The sequence below is a fragment of the Podarcis cretensis genome, assembly GCF_951804945.1.
Source record: "Podarcis cretensis genome assembly, chromosome: 1".
NCBI lineage: Eukaryota > Metazoa > Chordata > Lepidosauria > Squamata > Lacertidae > Podarcis > Podarcis cretensis.
In genome coordinates this window covers 74,053,938-74,068,552 of record NC_137170.1, presented here as the reverse complement: position 1 = coordinate 74,068,552, position 14,615 = coordinate 74,053,938, and the positions used below count along the sequence as shown (strand labels likewise).

Below are 14,615 nucleotides of genomic sequence, written 5' to 3'. Positions count from 1 at the left end.
TAGTCCATGGATAAATTAAGATTGTTTCAATGAATTCATTGCAATGCAATCTGCAATTTAAGCATTTTGGGGAAATGATGATAAGTGTTTAACTTCCACACAAAAATTAGGAACAAGATGCTACTGCATTTTCATAATATCAGTATTACAGGGGTAGTATTAATTCATTTTATTTTTGCTCTGTATTCTCATCACCTTGCAAACCTTGTTTTCAAAAAACCTTTCTAAACAGGTGGCCCGATCAGATAGTACTTTGCAGCTCATCAATAGTTTAGTGTTTATATTCCAGTGAAGTATGTTGCTGGTCCTCAGTGAGAAAAGTAAAACTTGCAAAGCTCAAGAGAAATTAATGAAGAAGCTACAAAAGTATTTGACAATATCAAAATGGAACTCGTATAGTTGTCTTTTCTAAAACCATTTTCCCAAATGTGTGTCTGCTGTTTCCTCAGAACTGGTCTGTCTTGTTCTCCTAGATTTCCAAACAGGAAAGGACTGTGTAATGAGATGAAAGGAAACACCAAAGCTCTTACGCCATTCTATTTTATATTAATCTCTGCTACTGTTGTAAACAAGAGAGGCAAATGAAACATTTTTGCTTTGTGTTCTCACCTTGAAATGAATCAATCTTGGCTTTAATTAACATCCTTAATCTTGCAACCTCTTGTCTTTTCAGTTCATCCAGCCTTGTTCTCACATGATGGCTAACTAAATCTAGTTCTTTGCTTAACTTTCCACTCTGTCAATAAAGCAAGCAATTGATAAAGGTAGTCAGTTAATTTTTTTTAGAAGGTAACTGTGTTCTACTAGGTTCTCAACAGAGAGAAGAGGGTGAAGCATTTCACAACTGACATGTTGCAACTGGAAGGACATATTACCTCCTTTTATCATGGAAACAGAACCCAAAGTCTAAGATCCACAGGTTCCATATATAATAAATAAATGAGTACAGTAAGCCAGTTAAGGATCCAATCCAATTTTTAGTCCAAAGTTGTGTGAGCACTATGTCGCTGACGGAGAGGTCTTATGCTTAGAAGGCCTTCCTTTTTCACTTAGGGGTGGCGGAACACAATGCATGAAGCTGAGATAGATAAGCAGTACTTCCCTTATCTAAAGATAGGAGGAAGTCCTGCACAGAAACCTCCACACACTAGTGCTCCCACACATTCTAGGAGCAGCTAGATAACACAACCCTGTTTAATACCTGATCCCACTGTGAACAATTGCTATCTGCAATTGTTGCTGTCATATTATCATGAAGGAGCTGAAGGATGTTCACAAATGTATCTGGGCAGCCAATTTTCAGAAGGACAGTCGACAGAGCATTACAATTTACAGTGTTAAAGGCCTTAGGTCAATAAACACCATATACTGGCGTTGGTTTTGCTCTCTGCATTTTTCTTGAAGCTGTCAAGCGGTGAAAATCATGTCCACCGTACCCCTAGAAGGTCAAAAACCATTTTGGGATTCAGGAAGGGTAGCCTCAGATATTGTTAGGAGACAGTTTGCTAAGATCCTTGCAAGAATTTTGATGTACACAGCTAATAAAAAGATGCCTCGATCATTTCCACAATCTGTTTTATCGCCTTTTTTAAAAGAAACTGATAATTTAGGCATCCCAAAGTCTGCTGGAATCTCTTCTCTCCCCCAGACCTTTTTGATGAGCTTGTGAAGTTGTTGTCTAAGTTCAATTCCACCCACTTTGAAGACCAGAAGGTATCCCATCAGGTTTGCTGGCTTTGAGAACAAACTCCATGTTACCTGTATGGCGTACTGGCTCTTATCAGAATATAAGAGGAGCCCTGCTGGAGCAGACCCATCTAGCTCAACATCCTGTTCTTACAGTGGGCAGGAAGATGCCTATGAGAAACCCACAAGCAGGGCTTGAGCACAACAGCACTCTCCCTGCTTATGATTCCCAGCAGCTAATTCTCAGAAGCATACTCCCTAACACTGGATCCAGTAGCTATTCTCCATGAATTTGTCTAGCCTCCTTATAAATGACAAACCAGAGTGCAGTGGTACCTTGGTTTTTGAACATAATCCGTTCTGGAAGTCCGTTCGAGTTCCGAAACGTTCAAAAACCGAAAGCAGAAGCCTCAAAACGCAAGCCTCAATACAGAAAACTCAAAACAGAAGGTGTTTTCCTGTTCAACTTCCGAGGCGCGTTCGAAAACCGAGGCACTGCATTCGAGTTCCGAAACGTTCGACTACAGAGGCGTTTGAAAACTGAAGTACCACTGTGCTCTACTTCTCTCTCTTATTTTTCTAAACAAGCTGCATGCTTACACAGTTAAAACTACATACCTTTATTGCCTCTATGTCGGCTGTCTGGAGCTTCTCTCTGAAATGTTTGTCTGTCTCCAGGACATCTATCACTTGCCTGAGGTACACATCGTAATAAAGCCCAGTATCCTTCAGGAAAATGAATATCAGTTTGGTAAAAGAGGGCCAAGGAAGAAAAGCATTTCTCTTTCTATAGAAATATTTCAGACTAAATTAGGTGAGATCTTTAGTCCAGCTGTGATTCTAAGACCTAACTATCAGTGTCCATAATGTTTTATCTAGCGGTGAAGATAAGAAAAAATAATCACATGAAGCAGCTATAAATACACATTCTTTGGGGAACTGCAATTTCTGTGGATTTAACTGAGCTCTTAGAGATGTCGTTTATAAAGAAAACTCAGTAGTACAGAAGAGAAAGAGGTTATAAGGGAATAAATAAGATATATGTGACATTTTCTCTATAGCTTTCCTTCCTCTGTTTTTCTTCTAGCTTTAAGAACCCAGTTAATTTTAGGTCTCAAACTAAATGAGATATGGGGAGGTCAGTGACTAGATCCCCATGGTTTTTTTAAGTTAAAATCAGTCAGGTTGAGCCCAAATAATATTTGGTGTCTGGTGTTCCGGTACAGAAAACTTAAGTCCTTTTCCAATATCATATGGTTTATCTCTTTTTTAAAATGGAGGATTTCTTTTCTCTGCTCATAAATTTCCTATTTAAAACATTGGATAAAGTGGTTTGAAGTCAAACTGCTTTCTCTGAGAGTCAAAATGGTCCAGTTAGTTCATTTCCTCTCTCTAATTTGCTTCTTTTTTTTTCTCTCTCTCTACAATATTTTCACAAAGCTAACAAAAAGAAGACGACCTAAATTCAGACCCTGAGTGCCACAGATGGCCCTGAACAGTATTAATACTTTAAATTCAAAAATAATATTCCATCAGTTCAGCGGAAATGGTAATATAAAGTTATGATATTGATGCCATTACAAAGTATTTATTTCACTTACCGGATTATCTATTTTTGCATTCTCTACTTGTTCTTCCGCTTTTACCTTTGTCTTGTCTATGTCTATAGGCACTGCTTCCAGCGCAATAGCAAGATAGGTCAGGAGCAAAAGACACTGTTGTAAGAAAACAGCTTTCCATCTTATCTGAAATAAAACAGCAAAGTATTTTTTCTAAGCATGTAACACTCTTTATCCAGGATTGCTCCTATGGCAAAAGCAATCACGTCAGAAGTATGAGGAATCCCAGATGCATGCCTTGTCAACTTAAAAGGGGCTAAAGTAGAACACCTTTTGGTATGACAGGAGTGACTTATAGTCGCACTCTCGTGAATTCAAGCTGCAATATCGGAAGCGGGCCAAAGCTGAGGTGTTAGCATTAGTGAGCAGTATGAACACAGTTCAGGACTGGTACTAACTATGAACACAAGTTTACACATTTCTGGTTAATAATGCAAGAGATTAACATATAAGACCATATGCAAAGTGTCTGGTAGTGGCATCTTGACATCTGCCATCATATTCTGTACTATCTTCATACCATTTTTATAATACCGTCCTCCTATTCATTTTCACAACAACTTTGCATACTCCCTTTTTACAAATGGAGATCTGATACCATTTCCCCAAAAGGCTGTGCTGGCATAACAAATTTGGGGGGTTGAGCTACAGAAGCAACCTGAGTAACCTACATGAGCTAGACTGCACTTCAGTTGAAATAAATCTATAATAAAATAAAATTTAAAAAGAAATAAATCTATGAAATCCAAGCATGTAAGCTTAACCAAACTGTGGGTCCAATTATCACTGATCCTACTACTACAACAATTTAGTCCCTGAGCAGTTCCAAGGGAAAAACAAATCAGGTGTTGGAACTTTCAAACCTTGGAAGAGCACACATGAGAAACAGTAACAGAAGAAGATAAAGTTTATCTGTTGTTGTTTTGTCTCATATTGACAAAAAGCAGCCTCTCGGGCTAATATACCAGGACAGCTTTGTACTAAATATGAACTACTGGTTTGCAGACACTAATAATAATATTATTGCTTATTCTAAATATTTCATTCCATATTTCACAGCTTCATTTGTTATTATAATAATGCCTTGAAACATTTCCAATAAAATACGCCTTTGCAACACCAGTACAACAGCATGTTTTGTGATATCGTCTTGGCAGTACACCCAGTCCCAAGCAAATGCTGAGTGGTCGAAGATGTACTTGGGTCAAGCTGTACCACAACATCATCTCACTAGAACCAACTGTGCTGTCACAACTGCGTGTTGTTTTCAGTATTATCTGTCTTGGGAAGCTTGGTCAGGTTCACTATGGCTGCATTAGAGTTTTAACCAAACCAACCCACTGGGGTATATTAATTTCTAGCTCTCACTTGCATGGCAACTTTTGTTAAGCTGTGGCCTCTACTAAAGGTATGTGGCAGATGAGTGTATGAACTGACCCAGTATATGTAAATCTTAATGATTCTAATCAGAAGAATTAATAAGATAAAAGAAACTGCTTAGATGGAGGCAGTGCTTTTTTTCTGGGGGGATGCCGAGGTACACATACCCCTAAACATTTTGTGAATCTAAGTTTGGCCTCAATGAGGGACAATATTTCAATATGAGTAGGAAAATGAGAGTACCCCTAAACGTTTGGGGGGGGGGACTGCATGGCGGAACTTCATCCTCCAGTAACCAGAGACCAGCATTGAGTGTTAGAAACTCAGATATATAAGCTAATTGCCAAATGGCACCTTAAACGTAGGTTATGGTCACCATAACCAACAGTCTAGTCACCTTTTTGCAGTGAAGTTTATGACTAAAATTATTCTTATAACTAATTTCATTTCAACACTACTTTATATTTTAAAGAATGAATCTCAAAGCAGTTCATCACACCAGCCACTGTCTAGCACCATCACAGAACTGTAGAGTTGGGATCCTGAGTATCATCCAGTCAAACCCCTAGGATACTGGAATATGCAGCTGCCCCATACAGGGGTTGAACCTGCAACCTTGGCATTATCAACCTCTAACCAACTGAGCTATCCTGCTTTTGCTGCTACCACTAATGCATGAGCAATTACAATGCCAGTATTCAGCATCGATAGTAGCAGAGAAGGCAGAACTAAGAAAACACTAGGGAACAATGGACTCAAAGGTTCATATCTGAGAAATCAGAACTCTTACACCATTCTTTGGGGCTGCAGGAGATAAAAATCTCATTAGCGTGCGATTCAGCTACACTTGAATTCATGTCTCTTTGCAAGCTAGGAGCAAAGTGAGATAGTCAATGAGCTACTAACAGCAGCAAAACATTTATCAGGACTGGGGATTAAATAGGACCCTTCGCTGGGGCTTTTGCTCTGACATCAACAGGTATTTAGGGACATCTAACTGTTTCATTTATGATATGATACAATAAGCAGTCACAGCCCGTTGTGTGACCATGCATAAATTATCATGGGTTCACTTTCTGTAGTAGCAAGCCATAGTAGCATGGCAAACATGTTATCAAATGCAAAGTGGCATGTCCTTAGATTATCAGCACCCACATTCAAGAACTATGGAATAAGTCTGATTTTGAACACAGACAGGTATAGCTGTGAGTCACAGCTCTGACGTGGAATGCATAACAAGGGTAGTGACTCCAGTCAATGCAAAATTCATAGATTCAATGATGACGGTGAGCAAAAAGAAAGCATGCCCTTTTAAATGAATAGATGCACACATCAGCATAACAAATATTAACTATGGTCTTGGAACCATGTATGCTTGCATTGCCTCGCCTGGATGAATTCTACAGCTTCCAAAAGCCTCTCAGATTTCCCAGAAAATACAAGCATATCCTAAAATCCTAAATGGGAATTTAGGCCAGTCAGTCAATTTTATTGTATATAGCCAAAGGCCTTTACAATGGACGACAGAGAATATAAGGAAAAACTTTAACCTAAAACCATACAATGTAGCCTGTAACAGTTTACAACATAAAAGAAACATTAACACTTAAGACTGAAGTATGTTCACATAGTTGGAACAGAGCTTCTTGGCTGCCAGCACAAATTTGGCTACCTGGTGTGTAATGTATAGATGTTTATCTGCTAGGAGTTCAACTGTCACTTCCTGTGTGGCTCAACCTGGAAGCCAATTAAGAATTGGCAATATACATTTTCCTCTGGGCATTGTATACAGGGGGCAAATCAGCAGATAGTGTGTAATGTCCTCTACCTGATTGCATCCACATATACATTTGCGATCCATATGGGGAATTCCCCTATATCTCCCCTCTAAATATGCTGAGGGAATCTGTTGGAATCTTATTTCTACAAAGGCCCTGCGTAGTTGGGGGAAGGTCAGAGTCTCAAGGTAAGGGGGCCTTGAGTGATTGGTCTTAATTTGGGAGTACCAAGTAGAGTAACGGGGGGCAATCATGGATGCTCTGTCTTGGTTGGCATCCTGAGCAAAAATCCAATTTCTAAGGTCACGTGGGCTAAGTAGTTCTCCATTTGAAGATTATAAGCTTATCTTGGCACTTTTGTGCCCAGCCCCTTGTGCTTAGTTGCTCTAACCAAAATGGGAATTTAGGAGGAAGTCAAGACACATAAGATTGCACTGTGAATTTAACCTGTCTCATCTTCCAGCATTTAAACACAGCAACCAACATAGTAAGTGTAAGACTGTACAGGCCAATTTACTGAGCTCTGGGTCAGCCAACTGCAATGAAGACAGGAGGTTATGAAAGCTTACTCTCAGCGATATCAACCACAGGCATCTACAGTTAAAACATAGTACATTTTGGGGAAGAAACCCTAGCGAGAACCTGCTTGCCAGTGCCAGGATAGATAGATCGAAGGTCAGGCCACACATGTTCATGCTTCAAAGTTAATCACCCTGAAGAAATTAAAGAGTTATAGGAGCCAATTCACATTTCACTTCTTGGTTAACATTTTTTATTACATGTATTTTAAAATAGTATTTTATGTCACCCTTCAATATAAACATTTACTAGGTGTTTCAAAAGAAAGGAAGAAATCTACACAATAGAAGGGAACATAACAATAATACTAAAATTCAAAACAAAAGCAATTAACATCTTGGGAACATTTATAAAAGTTTGTCTGGAATTAAAAACATAGTTACCAGGTTAAGCCTTGCTAGGAGGAGAATTCTACAATTGTGGCACCCCAACTAAAAATGCCCTTTCCCCAGAAACCACCTGTCCCACTTCTGACAAGCAGGGACATTTGGAGAAAGGCTTCAGATTAGAAGAAAGTAATTCTTATTGATCCTTCAAGGACTAGCTGCAAAGGAAAACAGGGCTGCTGTCCCTTTAATGGCTGCACAGAAGAGAGAATTTTTGGCAGGTGCTCCTTGGCATGTAGAGGTGAGAAAAGCTGCACCTGCAAGCTTTTGTGTCTTTAATACTTGCAAGTGTGGCTTTTCTCACCTCTCCTGCTAGACTACAACCCCTCCTGCTGCCTTTTCCATACTCAATCCCTCATGTTTGGCACTCCTCATGTTAACAGAGGGAGAAATGATAACAGAGGGAGTAGCACTACATGAACCCTAGTGAAGGTTGTTGCCCCTGCTGCCTCACATCTGGAACAATCATAGAGCAACTGTTATTTGATGGAATTTGTACTGATGACTGTTTTTTAAATGCACCGAGCTGAGGGGGTATAAAATTGAGAAGATCCATTGGGGGGTGCCAAATTTTGGGCTCACTCAAGTACCAAAGATTACCAAAGTCCACTCTGCAGCAGGAGAGAGCCATGGTCTTCAAACCCTGCTTAAGGACTTCAAAGAGGCATCTGACAGGCCACTGTGTGAGACAGATTCTGGATTAAATGGACCTTCTTAGGTTCACAGATGTCTTAAGTATCAAGTGGCTGCCTCTGCCTGGAGGGAGAAATACTTTGGCAAGCTGGACATAAACCTACAAGTTTATGACGACTTCTTATCGTCCAAACAGAAATTTATCTTATACAGTGGTACCTTGGTTGTCGAACAGCTTGGCTCCCAAACAAATTGGCTCCTGAATGCCACAAACTCGGAAATGGTCCGGTTTGCAAATATTTTTAGGAAGCAGAACTTCCAACATGGCTTCTGCGGCTTCCGATTGAGTGCAGGAAGCTTTTGCAGCCAATTGGAAGCCACACCTTGGTTTTCAAACAGTTCCAGGAGTCAAACGGACTCCCGGGACAGATTAAGTTTGACAACCAAGGTACCACTAGAATACTAATTACCTTAAAATACTGAGGGAGATATTTTACACAAAAATTATTGGTGAATATGTGCATGAACCACCACTTGACTCCTCTACTGTTGATGGCTGGTAGCTGCATGTGCAGGCTGACTCCATGTTTATTACGGCCTCAGCCCAGTATACCTGAAGGAGCATCTCCACCCCCATGGTCTAGGCCAGACACTGAGGTCCAGCACCGAGGGCCTTCTGGCGGTTCCCTCCCTGAGAGAAGTGAGGTTACAAGGAAGTAGGCAGAGGGCCTTCTCGGTAGTGGTGCCTGCCCCGTGGAATGCCCTCCCATCAAATGTCAAGGAAATAAATAACTATGTGACTTTTAAAAGAAATCTGAAGGCAGCCCTGTTTAGGGAAGTTTTTGATGTTTGATGTTTTTAATATGTTGGGAGCCGCCAAGAGTGGCTGGGGAAACCCAGCCAAGTGGGTAGGGTATAAATAATAAAAATATTATCATACATTACTATTATTATTTATTGAAATTATATACCGTCTGATACCCGGAAGTCTCAGGGCGGTTTACAGTCCATTCATATGTGCCGTCAACACCAAGGCAGAATTTTCACATTGCCTTACACCTATGATGCTGAAAAGCCAATTCATGATTTGGAAAATTTGGGAAAGTTATACTTAAGAGCTTTTGATCACACTAGCTGGCTCTATAGCTCATCTGAACACAAATTAACTGACTGGCCAAACAGGAATTCCCTCATAGAACATATGACCTTTCTCCTTAAATCCCTTTACTGGCTTCCTAGCTAATTTAGCATCTGGAACAGCCATATTTTCCTGAGCCTTAACTCCGTCTGGCCTCGCCCTCTTTTTTTTTCTATACTGGTTGAACTGGGATGGCTGGAGTAATGTAGTTCTCCTGACATCTGTCAGCAGAAGACAAGATCTTTTCAACTCTAAGCTATAGCCAGCCTGCTTTAAGATGACACGACATTACAATCTATGTGCCTCCCATCCCCCCAATCTCCTAATTTTGGTTTCCAGAGGGATAGCCATATTAGTCTCTTGCAGCAAAAATACCGAACAGTCTTATGCCATATTTATTGTTGTAATAAATTTGTTAGTCTTTAAGAAGCCAGCAAACTCTTTTTTTCCCTTTTTTCTTTTTGAGACATTACTGACTATAATTTCCAAAGGAGAATGAACTGTTAAAAAAATACTCAGCCTCCCCACTCCTCTTTTTTTCTTCTGTACAAGTTGGAACTTGTAGAAAAGCTATCCTGGATATATTCTTTCAAGGTTATGTAAGTCATAACTTACCAAAGAAGCAGAGTATGTATTTAGAATACATAACATGTTTTCTGTATTGTTTTTAAACCTATTTTTGTTGCTTTTATTGTATGGCTGTAAATCACCTTGGGACTTATTGTGGAAAGTGATTCACAAAATAATAAATAAATGTAAACATGCACCCAACAACTTTGTTGAATACCACCCTTTTATATCCACAATGAAAATATACAATAAAATATTTCCAATTAAACAACATAGTAATGGAAGTCGGAGGCTCAGATAAAGAGAATGCCTGGGTAACCAGGTGTGTCTTCAAAAGCTGGCAAACACCAATACTGATAAGGCATCTCTTATTTCAACAGGGAGCATGTTTTTAACATCAGTGAAAAAGCTTCCTCCATATCACCATAAGCTGATAATTATTAGACTCCGGTAAGACTAACTTGATTCCATTTGATCACCTCAATGCCCTTACCAGGAAATGGAGGGAAAGTTGGTCTTTTGGGTAACCTGGTTCAAAGTTGGATCTTTTAATCCTATATCCTGTCCCATGATATAATATCCTATTCCTAAAAAATCCTTGATAAACAACTGCCCAATTTTCTTTTAAAAGTACAAAAAAGGGAAAATTCTAGTTTATATGGATATGTTTCAATGGATTTCAAATATTTGGATACTTTGAAAATATTTCACCTCATACCTCTTTCCTTCAGGTTAATTATACCCTGCTAAGAAAGTGATGCAAGCCTCAAAAAAGAAGGAAGCCATTCTCCACAGTTGCACCATTAAACAGTCAAAATGTGGTCTGTGGTTGTACCTCAAATTTAACTGAACATGGTATTAGGTTTGATGTTCTTCCAACAACAATGAAACACTTGGATGTTGCATTTTCTCCAGTGAGCTCAATACAACTTACGTGGTTCTTCTCCCATCCTCATTTTATCCTCAGCCTAACCTACATTGGAAGTTTTTAAACAGCAAATGAAGCAAAAACACTTTAAAATAATAGTGACTGGCCCAAGTCTGTCAGTAAGCTTCATGGCTAAGTGTATTGGGGGGGGGGGTTATCTACTGCATCATACTTGCTCAGACATTTAATAATTATTTTATACAGCACCATCAATATTCCTGAGCCCACAGAGGATGCAATGGAAAATGCAACAGAAAGACAAGAGCAAGAAGGGATGAATGTAACCAAATGCAGTTACACCTTCTTAAAACTGGTCACAGTTGGAAATGAGGATTAATGGCATGAGGATTAAGGGGGTAAACCAAGGCCACCCAAGAAAGGGTGTAAGGAGGGATTTGAAGGAAGAGACACATTGCATATATATTCAGGGAGGAACATTTTTTCCTTTCTCAACTTTTGGATATTTCCAATAATACATGCCAATACATATTTTTTTTCCCTATAGCCTTTTTAAATGGAAAAAAACAAAAAGGAAGGCACCAATCACAGGAATGGGGGGAAAACCTCCAGGTGCAGATTCCTTCTCAGGGGCACTCTTAAACCACTTTCAGCTGCACCAACCAAATTGTTTCAGGCAAGACGGGTAAGTTAACAAAATGCAGTTCTATTTAGCATCTAATAAATTTCTGGCACCAAAGCAAAGGTATTCCTAATAATTTGTTTAACACCACCACCAATCCATTACATCAGGAATGGGGAACCTGTGGCCTTCCAGATATTGTTCAACTCAAAATCCTAACAGCTCCAGCCAGCATAGCAAATGGTTAGGGATTAGTTGTACTGTGTGCTGGGAATTCTGTTCATCTGGATGGAGGTGTGCAACTGGCTTTAAATGGAGTTTGCACATCCTGAAGGGCCAGGCCCAGAGCTTGTAAGTTTGTCTTCTGAGCCAGGAGAGTCCTTATCAGAGGAGGACCAGGAGCAGCCAGCCTTACTACACTTCTTTATGGTTGTTTGTCGCTTTACAAGTTTCCTGCAAGGCAGAAGGGTAAGAATGCAACAGAAAAATCTTCAAATGGATGAATTTGCCCTTGCTCTATGTGGAGCAGCTGGCCAATCAAAAATGGAAATAAGACTCCCACCCATGTGAAATGAATTACTTTGCTAAATTCAGTGGTGGCCCAATTCCCAAATAAGGCTGTTGACAATACTGTACTTAATATAAAAACCGTTCTTCATTTTCAAATAAATCTCCTATTAAATTGAACAATGCAGATAAAATCAGATAGTGTGATTATGCTGAAATAATTGTCACAGTATAAATGCCACAATCACTGAAGTCCTCTTTTAATCTTCTGAGAAGCCGGGGGGACCACAGGTACTGGCAGTGACATGAGAAACTAGTGTCAGAGGTAGGTATTATTTGTCATCTGCCGAGGCCCACACCGTTCCAGCAGGCCACGATCAATTCCCAACATCTCCTGGCTCTGGTGCTGCTGCTCCTTCCTGCTGTCACTACCTGTCCACCTGTCTTATCTGAGTATTCAAGCAGTAGCAAAAGTAACAAGAAAGAACAACTCTCTCCCTTTGGGCAGATATGCAGACTGAGACCAGAAGGAGAAAGCAAGTTAATGGTTAGTTGGGACACCAGTGAGGAGGTAGGCACACTCAGGAATGGCACCCATTGAGGACATCTTGCACAAGGGACCTAGCCAGGACTAATGATATCCATCTTATCTGAAAACATGAAGCCCTGAACTGCATTAAAACCAGTTCAGCCACTGTTTTCTTGTGAATGTAAAAGAAAGCTTGCTTCCCTGCACACTTCCCCACCTCTTTTTACACATAACAAGGGCTATGATGAATCAGCAACAGGTCACTGCTTTCATTCATTGCTAGAACCATTTTATTTCACAGTGTTTTTAAAGAACTAAATAATCATTGTTCTGATAGCACAATAAAACAAAGTGGCAATAGTCTACTATTTAAAGGAAACAACCCACGTGCCTACATCAAGGAGCTGACTCTGCTTACCCACAGATTAACTTAGTGTGTGTGGGGGGAATTAACTTGGATGTAGCGACATATTAAGGACACCTTGCATAAAAAATAAAATACAAGGAACTGAAACATACAAACATACAGCGTAAGACAGGCTTAAATATGCAATAATTGGGGAGCTTACTCATAGATTGTGGTCCTACCATGCCCATCTCAAGAAGTAACACAGAAAGCACTTGATTATACTTCAAATACTTTTGTACCCCAACAAGAAAGCAGTTACTGTATGTGTTTGTGTGTGTGTGTGTTACTTTTTGCTGCATTGTATATTTGAGGACAAGAGTTGCTCACATAATGCCTTTATCACTCCATCCCATTGATGAGTTAAGAAGAGTAAAACTGGGCATACTTCTGGCTTTTTAAAAGCCCACTTCTTTTTCCCCAGGTGAACTGATGTCATCACAAGGTCACAGGCGTTAATTCTGCCATTCAAAAGGGAACTTTGACTACATGTGCTAGCTAGCATGAGTATCCCAGGTGCAGCTAACCCCTTGGACTAGCTCCTCTCCATCAATTTAACCGAGGCTACACTTCTCCTACCTTGGGCACGCACACTTTCTCAGAAGGTGGCAAGCTCTGCAGTGCCAACAATAGCCATGGCTCACCACCACCCAATTTGACAGCCCCTTAGTTGAAAAGCAAATCAACCCATCAGACTCCCACTTCCCACCCTGCCCACGGCTTAAAATGTGCTGCCAGAATAACCTGTTGGGCAAAGAAGAAACTTAAGAGTGACACCTGTCCACTCAGCTCATTACCCAGGGAGGCGTCCAAGCAAGTGCACCATCCCAGCGGGCAGCCAGCTTGCCCCTTCTGGTCCAGCTTTGGAGGAAACCGGACTTACCTTGATCTCGCTGTGATTCATAGCTATGGAGACGGAGAGATCCTGAGCGTCTTCCAGCTGATGTGGCTTCTCCCTATTGTGTACTCGCGTGCTAGGAGAGAGAGGCAGCCTACAGAGCCCCCAGCAACAGCAGCCCAGTTGCCAGGCACCTGGTGGCTTCTTTTCCGCCTGCCTTCCTTCCTTCCTCCCTTCCCCTTCCCTGCCTTCCTTCCTTCCTCTCAGCCTCTCTCTTCGCCGATACACCCCCTTGAAGCAGATCTGTAGCGAAACCTAGTTCCCCCGTTCCCATAGTAATAGACACCACCTCTCGGAGCACGCGGATTGGCGGAGCCTGTCCCCCTTCTGGGCATCGCGTAGGGACACGATTGGGCGACGGCGAAGCAGCCGGGTTCGGTTGCGCAGGCGGCGAAACAGGCCTGGGGAGGTGCGTTGCGCTGGGGGAAGGTACGTGGCGGTAGCGGCGGTGGGCGGTGCTAGTTTGATTTCCCCGCCCTCCCGCTCAGTGACGCGCCGCGTTGAGGAAGAATAAAGCCGGGAGGGGGCGGTGAGTTGATACAGAGGAAGCTGCCAGTGGCCAAGAAGCCTTGGAAGAAGAGGAAGGGGGAGCCCGAGAGTTATTCATTTTGAATCAGTCATTGTCCCTTGGTCCCAGTACAGTATCTGGAATTTCCCGGAGAAGGAGGATCCCCAGGCGCCAGTAAATTCAAATCCCTCCAGGAAGGCAGAGCCCTCCAGTACAGACGTCCGTTTGCAGATATATGGGACCCCATGATCAGAGCTGTCCTAGAAGAATAAAGTTTTGTTTTATTTATTTAATTAATTTGCCAGCCGCTTTATTTTTCCCAGAGCAACCTAAAGCTACTAAAAAGCAAACAAATAAGAATATAAAGCCCACATAGCTACATTAAAACATAAAATCTTACGTTGTGAACAGCCCTGTGATGTGATCTTTGGATGAAAGGTGGTACAAAAGGGCGGCATGGGGTGTGTTGAGTTTATGTGCACTCTGCTGA

At 41.1% G+C, this 14,615-nt stretch overlaps 1 protein-coding gene across 1 annotated transcript in view; it reads right to left on the bottom strand.

Annotated features, from left to right (window-relative positions):
* The window catches only part of NUCB2 (nucleobindin 2), a 33,361-nt gene extending 19,396 nt beyond the window's left edge, over window positions 1–13,965 (bottom strand). The window contains exons 1-4 of the mRNA XM_079966615.1: window positions 13,603–13,965; window positions 3,288–3,431; window positions 2,305–2,412; window positions 610–736 (exon numbers count right to left, since the gene is read on the bottom strand). Of these exons, the coding sequence (XP_079822741.1) occupies window positions 610–736; window positions 2,305–2,412; window positions 3,288–3,431; window positions 13,603–13,623 (400 nt within the window). The 5' untranslated portion in view covers window positions 13,624–13,965. The remainder of the gene's footprint in view (window positions 1–609; window positions 737–2,304; window positions 2,413–3,287; window positions 3,432–13,602) is intronic.
* Between the last annotated feature and the right edge of the window lie 650 nt (window positions 13,966–14,615).